General features: G+C 39.4%; 1 protein-coding gene across 1 annotated transcript; it reads left to right on the top strand.

Annotated features, from left to right (window-relative positions):
- The first annotated feature begins 2374 nt into the window (after positions 1-2374).
- Positions 2375-16968, top strand: ncf1 (neutrophil cytosolic factor 1). Its single transcript, XM_060912291.1, has 12 exons — positions 2375-2447; positions 9627-9729; positions 9846-9926; positions 10047-10122; positions 12139-12304; positions 12394-12452; positions 12651-12773; positions 12891-12998; positions 14691-14808; positions 14923-15036; positions 16135-16292; positions 16447-16968. Exons 2-12 carry the CDS (start codon positions 9658-9660, stop codon positions 16563-16565), a joined length of 1194 nt encoding a protein of 397 aa, XP_060768274.1. The 5' UTR covers positions 2375-2447; positions 9627-9657; the 3' UTR covers positions 16566-16968.
- Positions 16969-18109: the final 1141 nt, after the last annotated feature.

An 18109-nucleotide genomic window follows, 5' to 3' on the forward strand; every position in this document is an offset into this window, starting at 1 on the left:
TGAAGGTCTCCAGGGACAGTATACTACATATAATCAATCAATTAGGCTCCATTTAGCATCCAGTAATTTCAGTTTGTACCCAGTCAAGTTCTACGATCCGCTATCACAATCCACGATCACGAATTTTGCCAGTTCATCATCTGTTGTGACCTTCTCATGCTATACAATGGGGTTATAGTACTATATCTATCTATTTGTCTGAATATGGATAAGCCACTGGACAACTGTGTAAAAGTTGAGAATGAGCAACCCTGGATCGACCTCACTAAAATGGTTAAATATGCAGGAGTAAGCAAAAGATTGGTATTCTTGGGTTTCACGTGACGTCACATCTGCCTCATTAGTTATTCAAAACTTTAGCTGGTGGTCAACCAAAGCACAGTTGACAAAGCGTTTGTACGGAGAAGGTGCACTGCTTGCATGAAAAATGCTTTATGCTTGTGTTGTTTTAGGTTGTTTGAATCGATCAAACCATGAAACTGAAAAATTACTTCAGGGTTCCCCATGAACTAATAAAAAAGGGTGAACGAACACAGGATTTCACAAAAAGATGTCGAGAAAGGTGGCTTTTGAACCTCTCACTGAAATTGAAGGGAGCCGAGTCGAAGCCTGCTCGAGTTTGCAGTGATCACTTGGTGAATGGTTTGTATCTCCCTCTCAGCTACGTCCTTAGTGTTTTCCAAGTACTTTTCTTGCTATGTGTTGTTATTTTACGGTACTTTTTTTAGTCACAAAGCGCTAAAGTCCCCAGCTGTTTCTTTGTGTCCTCCTCACAAAGTCCATATGTATGAAGGCTGCGACAAAATTCTTTCCCAGCCGTACAGTTACAATGCGCCGTGATAACGTCTCCGTCTTGTTTAACTAAGATCCAGGTCTTTAAAGGGGTTTCTGATGATCTTTGTGAATGATTTATCTGAGAGATAAGAGCCAACACAAGTGAGAATCAAGCCAACTGTTGTTTGTTTACACTTCAACTTGCAGCACTTCGTTGTAAAGACGTGAACGAAAAGCTTAAAAAAAACATACTTACACAGGCAAAAGCAATACAGGGTTCATTCAGCAGCAACTTGATAGCGAGGTCCTTTACCCAGCCACACACACACACAAAACAAGTTGTAAGCCTCCATACTCTTCCACACTTTCATCTGTTTTGCGGTGTAGAAGGACGTCTGCAACACCAGATAGTTCGAGATGTCGGGGAACTTGACTGAAGGGTAGTTTTTGAGATCATATGACAAATCCTTCTTTCCCAGACTGTGGAGGTTGATTCTATTGCACATAGCAATCTTCTGAATATATCTAAAGCAAGCAGTGGCTTCTAGATTACGAGCATACTCTGATAAGTTATCGCTAGTTGTTTGCACTATGGCAGCCATTTTGGTTTGTTTGACCAATGGCTGTTTTATCGGAGGTGAAATTGCTAAGAAAAGTCACGTGACTGAAACCCAAGAATAAAATCAGGGGTGTTCTTTGCCTCTCTAGAAAGCATGATATCCACCTAAATTGAAAAAGCATGTTGAGGGAAGTGTCATGAATTTACATTAACTGGCTATACAGTATATAATTAAGTTAGCCTGTTTCCTATGCAAACGTAAAGTTAGATTAGGATAAATAACTTTCGGTAATGGGGCGGCACGGTGGTGTAGTGGTTAGCGGTGTCGCCTCACAGCAAGAAGGTCCTGGGTTCGAGCCCCGGGGCCGGCGAGGGCCTTTCTGTGTGGAGTTTGCATGTTCTCCCCGTGTCCGCGTGGGTTTCCTCCGGGTGCTCCGGTTTCCCCCACAGTCCAAAGACATGCAGGTTAGGTTAACTGGTGACTCTAACTTGACCGTAGGTGTGAATGTGAGTGTGAATGGTTGTCTGTGTCTATGTGTCAGCCCTGTGATGACCTGGCGACTTGTCCAGGGTGTACCCCGCCTTTCGCCCGTAGTCAGCTGGGATAGGCTCCAGCTTGCCTGCGACCCTGTAGAAGGATAAAGCGGCTAGAGATAATGAGATGAGAACTTTCGGTAATATATAGATAAATTGGCTAATTCTATCTAATTCAAATTCTAGGTAATGGTAAATATTGGTTATTAACATGATGTTTAACTTGTGTTTAATTGAATGGTTTTCAGCCAAAATGTGTCTTAAGCTGGCTGATCTATGTAATAATGGGGTCAAAATGTAATCAGAAGAAAATAGATTCCAGCGTTGGATTTTAGAGGCAGTGGAGATACGAAAGCGTGCGCAGAGAACGATGAACCGGGATGAGGGAGCGTACGCGCTGTCACACACCTGGAGCGCAGTCCTGGAGGAGTGACCTGACAGCAGGAGGCGTGAACTACCTGTCAAATTGGGCGGGACGTTCACGCCTCCTTAGAGTAACATCAGCTGATAAGGCACGTCACCACTCAACATCTGGTGACTGTTTTGAAGAAGGCGGAAGTTTATCGCCGGAACTGTCAAGGTAACATCTTAAAAAATCCTTGTCTTAAGAAACGAATTTAAAGAATAGTTTCAATAGGTAGACATAATGAACTTTCACTACATGTAATCAGAAGTGTTCATTCAGGGGTAATTTCTTACTCTTAAAATCTAAATACGGTCCAAACCAGAACATGACAAAGAAATACTATACTATTATACAACACATTCAATTAAAGGAGTATACTGTATAAATAAGCTATACAGGCTGAGGACACAAAACAAAACTTACAAGGAGCAAGAGTCACTGGGAACTTTCAGGGCGGAGCTTGATGGAAAAGATAAAAAAAAACTTAAGCATAAAAAAACCCATGAAGAAAACAGGCTCTGTGACAACATTTTTAAAAATAATTGTAAATCCAGACTAAAGCCACTATACACTCACCGGCCATTTTGATAGGAACTTGTTCCTGATTCTAATATTCCTGTTCTTGGCTGCAGGACTGGAACCCAGTCTGATGCTTTTCTGCTCAGCATGGTTGTAAAGAGTTGCTATGAGTTACTATATCCTTCCTGGCAAAAAAGAGCAAACCAACCTGGCCATTTTCCTCTGACCTCTCTTAACAGCAAGATGTTTGTTCCCACCCACAGAACTGTCGCTCCCTCACTCACTCGGTGTTTTTTGTTTTCTGCACCATTCTGTCTGTGTAAACTCCAGAGACTGTTGTGTGCAAGGACGCGTTATCTTAATGGGCTTCATTGGCAGCTGCCCAGGGCCTCGGCCACTAAGGGGCCTTGGAGGTAGCGAGATCGGAAAATATGAAACGATATTTTCAGAAGTTTTGTTAATATTGATAACATTTTTGTGGCGGCACGGTGGTGTAATGGTTAGCGCTGTCGCCTCACAGCAAGAAGGTCCTGGGTTCGAGCCCCGGGGCCGGCGAGGGCCTTTCTGTGTGGAGTTTGCATGTTCTCCCCGTGTCCGCGTGGGTTTCCTCCGGGTGCTCCGGTTTCCCCCACAGTCCAAAGACATGCAGGTTAGGTTAACTAGTGACTCTAAATTGAGCGTAGGTGTGAATGTGAGTGTGAATGGTTGTCTGTGTCTATGTGTCAGCCCTGTGATGACCTGGCGACTTGTCCAGGGTGTACCTCGCCTTTCGCCCGTAGTCAGCTGGGATAGGCTCCAGCTCGCCTGCGACCCTGTAGAAGGATAAAGCGGCTAGAGATAATGAGATGAGATAACATTTTTGATGCATTTCGCCACCTGTAAGGAAGCCCACCTTGTCCCGTCGCATAAATCACCCGTCATTGTCAATATGATCACTGTCCACCATGTCTTAAGTTCACATGCTACGCCAGCTTGAGTTCGATGATTTAATTAATGACTTCGCTTTCCAGAAAAGTAGGAAAGTGCCCTTGTAAGTTGACCCATGGCTGTCAAACTGAATGCGCAAAGCTGTGTGCCACTGCTGTTTGGGACATTACGTGTGTGAAAGGATGAAATGTTTCACATAGCCTAACATTTTGAGATTTATTTCTGAGAAGCAAGATATTTTTCTTTCTTTGTTATCACTCTTTTTTTTCACAAGTTAAAAGTCGCCTGGATTCCAAAATGAAAACGAACGGTTATATACCAAATGAATGTTCTTGTTCTGAATACTAAAGAAACTGTTGTAGGCCTCGGTTATGTTCTTGACATGTTGTTCATTGACTCACTCATTCAAAGGCTTCTTGAGGCTAAACTTTAGTTAACCAGACTTGTTAACCGTGATGTCTGATGGATTTTTTCACCATGCAATTGCCTATTTCACCATTGCTTTTTCTCGATTAAATAGGTGTTGATGGATATATGTTCAATAGTATTTCTAATTGTGCAACTGTCATTATTTAAGTTTCTGTGTCTAGTTAGACAGGCACGTCTGAGGGGGTGAATTTGCTGAGCGCAGTTGACGACAGGCGGGGGTGTGGCCTCGGGGGTGTGTCTGCCCAGGGCCTCGGCAAGGGTTAATGCGGCCCTGGTTGTGTGTCAAAACCTCAGGACATCAGCAGTTTCTGAAACACTCAAACCAGTCAACCCATGCCACAGTGAAAGTCACACTCTGAGATCACAATTTTTCCCATTCTGATGTTTGAAGTGAACATTATCTGAAGCTATTGATTTGGATCTGCGTGATTTGATGCATTGTGCTGCTGTCAAGGGATCGGCTGATTAGAGAACTGCATCAAACAGCAGGTGGTGAGGTGTTCCTAATAAAGTGGCTGGTGAGTGTTTATCAGTATTTTAGACAAAAAAAACTTTTTTATCTGTTTATTTTTTTGTAGAAATCTCTTTGGCAGCTCTCTGAATGTTCTGACATTGATGCTAAACCGGGGCGGCACGGTGGTGTAGTGGTTAGCGCTGTCGCCTCACAGCAAGAAGGTCCGGGTTCGAGCCCCGTGGCCGGCGAGGGCCTTTCTGTGCGGAGTTTGCATGTTCTTTCCGTGTCTGCGTGGGTTTCCTCCGGGTGCTCCGGTTTCCCCCACAGTCCAAAGACATGCAGGTTAGGTTAACTGGTGACTCTAAATTGACCGTAGGTGTGAATGTGAGTGTGAATGGTTGTCTGTGTCTATGTGTCAGCCCTGTGATGACCTGGCGACTTGTCCAGGGTGTACCCCGCCTTTCGCCTGTAGTCAGCTGGGATAGGCTCCAGCTTGCCTGCGACCCTGTAGAACAGGATAAAGCGGCTAGAGATAATGAGATGAGATGATGCTAAACCACTCCTTCGTTGCCAGCTGAGAATTACAGACGATCTATTTGCCCTCTTCCTGTATTCCCTGCAAAAATGACATTTTAGCAATTGAAAAATGTCTTAAATATAGTTAAATTGATCTAGTGTTTCCGATTATAAGCTAACAATAATCTGTGTGTATGATTTATTAAACCTATTTCTAGACATTTCTATTTCTATTCATTTCAGGCTCCAGATTTTCCTTATCAGTTGGCAGATTATTTTGCTTCTTTCGATAGATAAATGCTTGAAATTAATAAAATGATCTACCACTAGTACAGGACTATTTCAGGCATGAAATTAATAATAATTAAAAAAAATAGAAATATATTTCCTAAGCTTAAATTTGCTTTGTTATTATCTTATAATAGGAAACAGCTAAAATGTGACTATACTCAAGATATTTTCACTTGATGCCATTTTTTGCAGTGTTGAATCTTTTGAACAAAGAGAAAGAGATTTTTTTTTCCTCATGTAAGGAAGCATATGCTTCTAGTCAAGCACAGCTTATGTAATGTTTTGACACTGCAAAACGCAAACTCTTCCTCAATACATGAGGACGTGAGCTCCAGCATGTCTGCGATAATGTATGTGTAGTTCCTATTAAGATTTTCTCAACAAACCATCTCAGTTGTACTAAACTAAACCAAACCAAAGATGGTAATGCACAAAGTGATGAAATATATTTTGAAACAACTCTGGAGTCTTGCATGATTTTTCCTTCTCATTTTCAGTCAACAAGTTCTGAGAGTAAATGCAGGGTATCATGGACAAATTAACCATTTTGGTTAGAAACTATATTCCATGTACATACTTAGTATCTTACGTGTTTCACAATGAAACCCCTTACAAAAAAAGAAGTTTATTCAAGTGTGCTTCTAGTATACTTCTTTTAAACTAAAAATAAGAGAATGCTTTCAGTTTACTTTTATTTACTTACAGTGGTGCTTGAAAGTTTGTGAACCCTTTAGAATTTTCTATATTTCTGCATAAATATGACCTAAAACATCAGATTTTCACACAAGTCCTAAAAGTAGATAAAGAGAACCCAGTTAAACAAATGAGACAAAAATATTATACTTGATCATTTATTTATTGAGGAAAATGATCCAATATTACATGTCTGTGAGTGGCAAAAGTATGTGAACCTTTGCTTTCAGTATCTGGTGTGACCCCCTTGTGCAGCAATAACTGTAACTAAACGTTTCCGGTAACTGTTGATCAGTCTTGCACACCGGCTTGGAGGAATTTTATCCCATTCCTCCGTACAGAACAGCTTCAACTCTGGGATGTTGGTGGGTTTCCTCACATGAACTGCTCGCTTCAGGTCCTTCCACAACATTTCAATTGGATTAAGGTCAGGACTTTGACTTGGCCATTCCAAAACATTAACTTTATTCTTCTTTAACCATTCTTTGGTAGAACGACTTGTGTGCTTAGGGTCGTTGTCTTGCTGCATGACCCACCTTCTCTTGAGATTCAGTTCACGGACAGATGTCCTGACATTTTCTTTTAGATTTCGCTGGTATAATTCAGAATTCATTGTTCCATCAATGATGGCAAGCCGTCCTGGCCCAGATGCAGCAAAACAGGCCCAAACCATGATACTACCACCACCATGTTTCATAGATGGGATAAGGTTCTTATGCTGGAATGCAGTGTTTTCCTTTATCCAAACATAACGCTTCTCATTTCAACCAAAAAGTTCTATTTTGGTCTCATCCGTCCACAAAACATTTTTCCAATAGCCTTCTGGCTTGTCCACGTGATCTTTAGCAAACTGCAGACGAGCAGCAATGTTCTTTTTGGAGAGCAGTGGCTTTCTCCTTGCAACCCTCTCATGCACACCATTGTTGTTCAGTGTTCTCCTGATGGTGGACTCATGAACATTAACATTAGCCAATGTGAGAGTGGCCTTCAGTTCCTTAGAAGTTACCCTGGGCTCCTTTGTGACCTTGTCGACTATTACACGCCTTGCTCTTGGAATGATCTTTGTTGGTCGACCACTCCTGGGGAGGGTAACAATGGTCTTGAATTTCCTCCATTTGTTCACAGTCTGTCTGACTGTGGATTGGTGGAGTCCAAACACTTTCGAGATCGTTTTGTAACCTTTTCCAGCCTGATGAGCATCAACAACGCTTTTTCTAAGGTCCTCAGAAATCTCCTTTGTTCGTGCCATGATGCACTTCCACAAACATGTGTTATGAAGATCAGACTTTGATAGATCCCTGTTCTTTAAATAAAACAGGGTGCCCACTCACACCTGATTTGTCATCCCATTGATTGAAAACACCTGACTCTAATTTCACCTGCAAATTAACTGCTAATCCTAGAGGTTCACATACTTTTGCCACTCACAGGTATGTAATATTGGATAATTTTCCTCAATAAATAAATGACCAAGTATAATATTTTTGTCTCATTTGTTTACCTGGGTTCTCTTTGTCTACTTTTAAGACTTGTGTGAAAATCTGATGATGTTTTAGGTCGTATTTATGCAGGAATATAGAAAATTCTAAAGGGTTCACAAACTTTCAAGCACCACTGTACTTAAGGAAATATACTTTAACTTTATTTAAGTATACTTAATAAAATGAACTTGAAGTAGGGGAGAGTGGGGTAAGATGAGCCACTTTTTACATTTTTCATCATAACTACATGTTAAAGCCATTTTTGCTTCCAGTCTACACACCATACCAAATTTCAAAGTGTACTGTTACTATCTGAGCAAAACATAATTGATAAGCTCTTATGGTTAGAGTGATATTACCTCTTGAAAAAAAAATGTCAAGTGGCTCAACTTACCCCATGCACGGGGTAAGATGAGCCACTGTGTGGGGTAAATTGAGCCAACACAAAACATGTTAGGTTAACAAAGTAAACAACTTTTATTATTAGAAATGCAATCAATGAATCAAGTCAAGTCAATCAAGTGGGGGATAGGGCCGTTGCATAGAGAAGGGGAGATGAAGAGAGAGGTGATAGAATGAGATGGGATAGGGAGGGATAGATAGATGGACAGAGAGGGAGATATGCGTAGATAGATAGAAAGAGGGATGGTTAGAGAGGGAATGAGAGATATACTATATTATAGAAATTACTAAAACAGTAGAACAGTGCCAAAAGAATCTTATTTCTTTCAGTAGGTTAAAACATTGCTAAAACATGCAGCAATCAGTCCATCAATCATTCAATCATTTCATCATTATTCAATGTTCCAAGCGTTCAAATGGCAAGGGAACACCATTTGCCTCTCCCTCCGTGCTGTCCCCCCAACAGTAAAGGGGTGGGGCAATTTTTTCACAATATCCTGTCTTGACAGGACAGCCTCATCTTTCTCTTTGAAGACAAAGGTTGGCTTTCTTGCAGAGCCATGGCATGACCGGCTTCTTTTGAGAAATCTTGCCTCTATTTCGAAGACATCCAATTTGATTATCTGGCCAATGAAGAAATGCACTTTCTTCTTCCCCGTGTATTTTGCCACAACATAATCCCCCACATCTAACAACTGGTCTTCCTCATCTGATGTCATATATATATATATATATATATATATATATATATATATATATGTTGTCATATATGACCAGTAAATGTGAAAACTTAAGTGTCATCCATATTGGCTAAGCTCAGCCACCAATGGGGTAAGTTGAGCCAGTGGCTCAACTTGCCCCACATCTAATGGCTCATCTTACCCCATGGCCACCATTTTGTAGAAAAATGCTAATAAAGGGGATTAGGCTAATCAAAATTATTTTTATTAGCATTCATATCATAGCTTAGAAAGCCACTAACTTAACCCTAATGTGTCTAAATATTATTCTACTTTTGTCTTCTCTAAATCATCTTCACTGTGGACAAACATGGAATTGACTTAGAAAGCACAAAAACACATTTTTATAAATATGTCCCTCACCTAGTTTGACATGTGGTGCTCCTCTCCACAAGTGTAAGTAAATGGTCCCGGCCCCCTTTGAATGTGGTCACATGGTCACATTTGTTTACTGTTTCTTAGAAACAGGGGGTGGCTCATCTTACCCCCTGGCTCATCTTACCCCGCTCTCCCCTATACTTCTTTTTGATAAGGGACCTCCATCTTAATTTTTTATTCTCTCTCTTCTAGAAAACGTCTTTGAGATCAGTGTGTAAAATATTTACCATGGTTAATCAGTATCTCAATAATGCATCTATAATAATGCATACACTGAAAAAAAAAGAAACCTTAAAATCAACCTTTCCATCTTCCTGCAAGACATGTGATGTTTAAATTCTCAGACTGCACTTCAGGAAAAAGAAATCCCCACAACGTTTATGGCTATGCTTTTAGTTTCAACTTTTGTTTCGTGTAAGAAAAAGGAGGAAACCTCCACACTCCACCTACCATCACGTCTCATTTCCTATGTGAAAGTGAATCCTATAAATACCAGCATGTCATGTTTTTTTTTTAACTCTAGTTTCCTGCTGTGAGTCTTGTCGGTGTTCAGGATGGCAGAACCGTATGTGCGACATGTAGAGCTTTTGGGCTTTGAGAAAAGGTTCTATCCAAGCCAGCATTATGTAAGTAAAGTATACTATTTTTGCAATATGATACAATACTTGGCACAAGCCACAAGTTCATATGGTTTTGATGAGGATGAATTAACACTTTGTTGCTTGTTCATGGAATAAATAAGGTGTACATGATCATGGTGAAATGGAGCGACCAGTCAGAGAAACTGATCTACAGAAAATATCCAGAAATCCATATTTTCCATGTAAGCCTATTATTCAGACATTTTCTATAGAAAGATTTTTTTTTCACTCTGTGGATACAATATATTGCACAGTAATGTTTTTAGTATCTAAACCCTTGCTTGCATTTGTTGTTTATCTAGAAATCTCTGAAGGAGATATTCCCAATTGAGGCAGGCGACATTAACGTTAAAGACCGTATCATTCCTACATTGCCAGGTAAGAATGACTGACTCTCACCTCATCATATTTTTCAAGACTGCATTTTTTTTTTTTGCAATCAAATTGTTTCCACATCATTTGATTATACTGAAGAGAGAGAACGAGTTGCACCCTGCCTCAGGAAACACCTGCTTCAAATCAAGCATTGCAAATCTACAATCGTCAAGGAAGCCAGAAAAGTGTGACAGTAGTGCATCTTATAATAAATAATATGTACACCACCGTTCAAAAGTTTGGGGTCACCCAGACAATTTTGTGTTTTCCATGAAAAGTCACACTTTTATTTACCACCATAAGTTGTAAAATGAATAGAAAAATATAGTCAAGACATTTTTCTGGCCATTTTGAGCATTTAATCGACCCCACAAATTAATGTGATGCTCCAGAAACTCAATCTGCTCAAAGGAAGGTCAGTTTCATAGCTTCTCTAAAGAGCTCAACTGTTTTCAGCTGTGCTAACATGATTGTACAAGGGTTTTCTAATCATCCATTAGCCTTCTGAGGCAATGAGCAAACACATTGTACCATTAGAACACTGGAGTGAGAGTTGCTGGAAATGGGCCTCTATACACCTATGGAGATATTGCACCAAAAACCAGACATTTGCAGCTAGAATAGTCATTTACCACATTAGCAATGTATAGAGTGGATTTCTGATTAGTTTAAAGTGATCTTCATTGAAAAGAACAGTGCTTTTCTTTCAAAAATAACGACATTTCAAAGTGACCCCAAACTTTTGAACGGTAGTGTATCTCAGTCATCTGCTGCCATCACTTTAATAGCAATAAATATTTGAGCCGATTAAACATTTGTGAAACACTTCAACACTAGTTCAGTGTCAATCACTTACACATTAAATGTGTATTGGATCATTGCTTTTCAGCTATAATAAGAATATCCACAGTGTGTTTGTCAAGTTCTTATGACAGCATTATTTTTCATTAAAAAGGGGTGAATTAGAAAGCAGATCTTATCTGGCTTCGCCCATCTTTGCATAAATATTGGACAGAAGTTTTTAGTATAATTTCTGTAATTAGTAGCGAAGAAGTTGAGCCTAATGCTTTTGGCACTTTTTTTTTTTTTTAAAAGAGTCTTTCCTTTGTTACCATCTCTTTCATCGGTTAAAAAAAAAAAGACTTCCTGGCTTTTTCCACTTTTTTAGCCAGAAGGCTCATAGTAATAACATGGAAGTCACAGGTATCACTCTGTCATATTCATTGGGTTCGACACGCCCTCTACTTTCTTAAATTAGAAAAACTTCGACTTTCACTGAGTGGTTCTGCTGGCAAATTCCAGAAAATATGGGATCCGTTTTTTCAGTTTTTAAGCAAATACTGTAAATTTTTCATTTATCCCAGACTGATGCACTTTTTTATGGTTTATACTGGAATTAATATTTGGCTCGGTGCAGTTAACTTATTGTCTAGTAGTAACACTACTGTTTGCTGACTGATGTTTTTTTTTTTTTAAAGCTTATTTTCTGAGATAGTAATGCTGTTTTGGTGTATAATACTTTTGTCACTCTTCTACAATATTTTGATAAAAGGAAAGTTAATCTTATATGTGCTCTCTCTCTCTCTCTCTCTCACACACACACACACACACACACACACACACACACACACACACACACACACACTAATTCTGTTATACTTTTTGTAAGGTACTGGTGATGCAATTGTATTTTCTTATAAACAAAGTTTGGAAAGAAAGCAGATCTTAAATAGTCTATGTGCATTTTGTGGATTTTACACACACATGCACAGCCCTTAACTTTAATTTCTACCAAACTTTTCCTTTGTGAACACTGCCTTGGGTTTACCACTGTCCTGAAATCGAAACTTGTGGACTTTCCCGCAGATTGCACACCTGTCTGTTTGATCAGTGTGTGCTACAAACAGAAAGCAAAAGAAGAAGTGCTAGAACTTACCAGGTTGCACAATCAAAAGTTATGCTGGTTTTTTTTTTTTTTTCAACTTTGCCTAAAAATCCCCTATTTGTGTCCTTTTGCAGCTCCAAAATGGCTCGACAGCCAGAAGTCAACCGAGACTAGGCAGGGCACTCTGACGGAATACTTTCAATCTCTGCTCAACCTGCCTTCAAAGATCTCCCAGTGTCAGCTGGTCAGAAACTTCTTTAAAGTACGGCCAGATGATGAGAGTCCTCCAGCTCCTCATCCGTAAGTCTGAATGACTTCTTAATGACTTCATGAGTTCACTAATAAAGCCATCCAAGATAATGCCTCATAGACTTGATTTGTATTTGCAGACAAAAACGAAACGAAACCTTTGTCTTAAACAGGGATCGAGCAAGAACTGCCACTTCTGGTAATAAATCAGTCCTTTTTAATGAAGCTACTTTCATTCCCATGCTCAGAAACAAATTATTAAATGTAGCCTTCTTCAGTTTGTCCCTCTGGGAGAACTCTTGAGAGTTTGATCTCGAACCCTACCACAGAATCCATTTTTCTACTGAAAACTCACTAGTTAGATGATTTGATCATTTTATTTTTTTACTTTGCACAGAAATCACAGGTCCAATCATGCTGGATACCTATAGAGTGATCGCAGATTACACCAAAACCTCAAAATATGAGCTCAACCTGAAAGCAGGAGATTTGGTGGATATTGTGGAGAAGAGTTCCAATGGTGAGACAAGGATGGAGTTCTCTTATTGGATCGGAACAATTTTAGATGTTCCTCAGAAATATATGTAACATGGAATATTACAATGTAACCCACTTGTTTTGTTTTGCTTTCCTTCAGGTTGGTGGTTCTGCCAGTGTGAGGCACAGAGAGGATGGGTTCCAGCCTCCTATCTAGAACCACTTGATGGACCTGATGAGTCTGAGGAGCTGGCGCCCAACTATGCAGGTCAGTGTGACATTGAGATTGCGATCTGGGAACAGCGGGCCTTTTATCTAAATTGTGTGCAGGAAAAATGTAGTATTCACAAAAGTAAAAGAGCTACTGAGATTATACATTTACATATAAGGAGACTGCAAACCCACTTGTTTTAAATCATGTGATTTGAAATGAAGACAAATATGTAAGACTAGTTATTCACCAGAGGTGGACAAAGTACCCAACTTCATTACTTAAGTTAAAGTACAGATCCCACCGGTCAAATGTTACTCCGATACAAGTGAAAGTTGTCTAGTCAAAGTTTTACTTAAGTTAAAGTACTGAAGTACTTGCTTTTAAAAATACTTAAGTATTAAAAGTATATTTTCTGTCAAAGCATTGTTGTATTATTGCCACAACGCTTACAAAACCTAATGCCGTTACCAAGACAGAAATGTGAATTCACAAAATGAACGCATGCTGTGCCATCGTGGTGGTTTAACATTAAGCTAGCTAGTCAGTGAAACTCCACCTGACATGCTAGCAAACTCTCTTCAAACTCGAAATCATATTGGGTAGCTAACATTACTAGAAAAGAAAGATTTCCACATTCTGTTTATTTGGCAAAGATTATGCTGAAACATATTTCTGAAAGGACTTCAGATAAGTTAATGTTATTCAAATGACTTTCTATCCATAGAAAGTCATTTGACTAACCAGACTGTATAGCTATTGCAATGTTATCGCTAGCTCTAAAAGCACAGACAACTTTGTTGCAAGCTTTCTCTTGGAATAAAACGTTTACATACCTCAATATGCTTCTGCAGGTTGGATAGCAAGTTTTTGTAGACCACGATGTGGTTTGTTTTCGGCAAACGAAGCAAACACTTAAAACATGTCTTTAATCCTTTCAGAAAACTAAAACATGGGTTCTAGGTATGGCCATAAGTGCGTGCACTCTCCAGAAGAACCGCCTCCTTCCATTCTGCCATCAACTATCTGCCATCATTGAACTTGATTTTATACAGTCTATGGACGTGATGTGACCTTAGTGATTACTGATAGGCTGTCTCAGTATCACCTGCGAAAAACAATCACGTTTTAGAAAAGAAAAGAAAAGAAAAAACATCCACTTTCAAAGCTGCTTCATAGTAACAAGTAACGAGGACCTGGATAGAAATATAGTGGAGTGAAAAGTACAATATTTGTCTTTCAAATGTAGTGAAGCTAAAGTCATAAGTTTCCAAAAAAATACTCAATTAAAGTACAGATACTCAAAAAGTGTACTTAAGTACAGTACTCAAGTAAATGTACTTCGTTACTGTCCACCTCTGCTATTCACATAAGAAACAGCACATGACAAAAGCCAAATTTTGTAATGAGTTGTATTACTGGAAAATATAGTGCACACTGCACATAGGTGGTCTTTCACCATTTAGTCATTTTCAGCTCCGTCAGTTTTGCCTTTTATGGAGACTTGTTTGTGCCACTAACCGTAAATCGGCCATGAACGTGTTGGTAATTTATGTTTTGATTTGTATTTATCAATGCACATTTGTAAATCTGAAGAAAATTGGCATTATCAGTTGTCAGTCAAGAGTTTGTCCTGCAAGAACATTTTTACCCAATTTTCAGTAAAAGATTTTTAAATGTAGACTATTATATGGTGATACCAGGGCAAATGGATCATAGCTGTTGATGACTCATGTTTATATTTAACAGGAGAGCTGTACAAAACCATTAAAGCCTATAAAGCAGTGCAGAACGATGAGATCACCCTGGAGATTGGAGAAACCATTGAGGTCATCCATAAGCTTCTGGATGGCTGGTGGGTGGTCAGGTATGAAACAAGTCTTCCTTGGACTCTGGCTTTTGTGTTCATTAATAACACTTGAAAGCAAGGAGCAAATATCCACAAATCTCTCACTTGAAGACAATTTTGCATGTTTGACAGGAAAGGAGAGGACACGGGGTACTATCCCTCCATGTTCCTTATGAGTACTGGGGAAAGGAAGGAAGTGGAGGCTGAAAGGAGCAGTGTGACCAGGAACACCCCACCACCCAGGAGGTACTCAGTTATAAGAAATGCCTAAAGATTTTATGTAGAACCATCGACTACAGCATTTCCTTTTCAGATACGTTTCCAAGTAAATCCCATTTAGGAAGCTAGACCCTTAACCATCCACAGAACCCTTGACTGCTCTAAAGGTTCATGTTGCCCCTCTGGGGAGAGATTCTATGCAGAACTCAACAAGTGTTGCCAGGAAAAACAAACCTCGCCCGGCAACACTTATTTTATACCTATATGTTGATAATGGTAATATTTCTCAATCATCAGCTGTCAGGTTATAGTCCTATGACCTTGAGTTTGACATTTCAAAGTCATTCAAGGTCAAAGGTCATGGTGCCACATGAAAGGTCATATGGGAGTTCCTATATGCTCATAATAGTAAACATTTGTCTATCGGCAACCGTTTTTGAGTTATAATGGAAAATGTTATTTTGACTGAAAGTTTGACCTTTCCAGTGACCTTGAGCTTCACCTTGTCCCGATTAACCCCAAAATTGAATCAGGTAATCTACAGACCATTGCCCACCTACCCTGAAAATTTGAAGTCAATCGGTGCAACCGTCTAGACGCTAGATTGTTAACAGACAGACGCACAAACAAATAAACAAACCGCACTAATTTCCTTTTCAGAAAATGTCCCAAGTAGAATACTTTCAGGAAGTTTGGATGCTTAACCATCTAAAAAAAAACCATGAGGAACCACTTTTTCTACAGATGTATTGACATATTTATGACCAACAAAAAAGCAGGTTCCATCCAATACAATACAGCTATCTGCGGACTGTTCCTTCGGTGAAAACCCTTAAACATTGCACAAAATCCTACAACTCTTGTAGGATTTTCTACTATTAAAAACGTTCCAAATAAGGATGCTAGAAACATTAACCAAGCAAAGAACCCTTGAAGAACCACTTGTTATAAGAACATATTGTTAACCTAGCCATATTTAGTACTAATACTGTAAAGTACACTCTCAGAAAAAGATTCCACCCATCCATGAGAAGCAACATCGAACCTTTACTATCCATTTCTAAGAGTGTGTGCATACATGAGATTTTTTTTTTTCCTAAGCATTTTTTTCATCTTTCTCCACAGATCAACTATACGCAATGCCAAGAGCATCCATGCCAAAGGTCGTCAACAAATCAGCCAGGACTCATACCGCAGACAGAGTCGCAAATTTTTACAGCAGCGAGGAAGACTTGCGTCCCAGCCGAGGAAAAACTCCAAAACCATGATGGAGGAAAGTCCAGGTGAGGTTTTTTTTTTTTGTATAACAAATTTGCACAAAAACTTTCTTAAAAGGCATAACTTAGTGCAAGGTTTTTTTGTAGTCACATTCACATCATGTTAGTTCACATTTCAAGTGTTTTAACCACATTCTTTCTATGCGTTTGTGTGTTGAAGCTGCCAACAAAGAAGAGGCAAAGAAAACCCCAGCCATACCTCCTAGGCCTAGTCACGAGCTCATTATGGAGCGCTGCACAGAGAACACACGCAAGAGAATCAGCATCCATGCCACCTAAGGTGGACTTGATCCCGACCTGAACGCTCCGCACTGCACCCAAATGAAGAACGCCAAGCTTGATTCTGTCACTGCTGCAGGATTTGCACGAAGTCTTTCATAAAAAGTTGCATGGCATGAAACAGTACATCTTAGGTGCCGAAACTACATAGCATAGTTTCATTTCCCTGTTCAAGCACGTCTGATTTATATTTAACATTTGTAAAAAGTCACATTAACCTGTGTTTAGCGTACTGTAGGCCAGGCAACTTCTGTGCGCCATCTCTATAACCAAAGAGGAATGTAGTAGTTTTAAGCACTGTGTAAGAATGTTACATGACCGTGTATGTAGTTTTCAATAAGCTAGTGTTGTTTTTGTTCATTGTACTTTAATAAAAAACAGATAAATAAATAAAAAATATAAATGTCTGTCTGTCGTTATTTGTACTGTATGGAGTACCTTTTGGACATTTTTAAATAGTTAAAGACGTTTAAATCGTTAAAGGCATAGTGTTTTGGCAAACTGGGATGTATGAGTGCTTTATGTCCCAGGGTGCTGTCATGTATGTGTTACATTTTGGCTTTCCCTTTTAGTTATATTGTCATAGTTAGTTTTGCTGGAGTCCCTGCTTGCACTCCGCACAAACTGTACACTGTTCTTAAAGGAGGACTGAAGTCATTTTTAAACTTGTTTATTTCTTAATTAATGTGTTATTCAATTACATTTTCGGTTTTAGTAACCTTATATCATGACTCGTATTGGCAACTAATTGCAATTAAAGATTATACTTATCGGCCTAGTCGGTTTTTAGCCATGTTGAATTTAGTTCGTTTGGTCCACGGCAGGCGTCACTTATCCACGCGATCTTCACAAGACTTGTGCGAAACTTTGAAACGTGAAGTGTCAGCCAGGTGTCAGTGCCACCATTTTGAAAACTATTTTCCAAACAAAATATTGCACAAAAACGAGTTTAAATGACGATTACTGCCTACAAAACTTCCGGCTTGATTACATCAGTGTTCGAAAGAGGGCGTGTGCGTCTTTTGACGATGTCGGCAGACGTTGGTCACTTTGATTTCTGCTGTACGTTTTACTTCCGTCCTACGATGTCTCGCACAGGTCTCAACGAATCTCATTTACTGCCATTGCTTTGACATATGGACTGATATTACATAGCATATTTCAAACACTCATAACTTGCTATAGCAGTCACAAAATAGCTATCAAAAATGCATTCCTATATTTAATAAAATGAGAAATAGAATTTTGATGATAAAAAAATTGCCTTCAGTTCTCCTTTAACCATTAGGTGACAACGGGCATACCGAACAACCTGTGTTTTTCTCTTTCTCTCTGTCCAGTTACACATTAATCCTGAGATACTACTGATGCTGGCCTCTCCTGCTCTTCAGACCTGCCTGATCCATCCTGATGCCCTACTTCTAGCTGGAGTTCTCATCACTTCACTCCTGTGGAGAATGGCCCAATATGAACAGTCTAAAGAGAAATTGCTTCTTAACATTTACAATTTTGCTACAACGGCTTAGGACTACAATCACCATGCT

The sequence above is a fragment of the Neoarius graeffei genome, chromosome 28, assembly GCF_027579695.1.
Source record: "Neoarius graeffei isolate fNeoGra1 chromosome 28, fNeoGra1.pri, whole genome shotgun sequence".
NCBI lineage: Eukaryota > Metazoa > Chordata > Actinopteri > Siluriformes > Ariidae > Neoarius > Neoarius graeffei.

Bases quoted from the DNA above. Each gene is read 5' to 3' on its own strand.
- ncf1 (XM_060912291.1), top strand. From the start codon at position 9,658: ATGGCAGAACCGTATGTGCGACATGTAGAGCTTTTGGGCTTTGAGAAA. The intron at 9,730-9,845 runs GTAAGTAAAGTA...GGAATAAATAAG, and splicing joins TCTATCCAAGCCAGCATTAT to GTGTACATGATCATGGTGAA. The intron at 12,999-14,690 runs GTCAGTGTGACA...TATATTTAACAG, and splicing joins GCTGGCGCCCAACTATGCAG to GAGAGCTGTACAAAACCATT.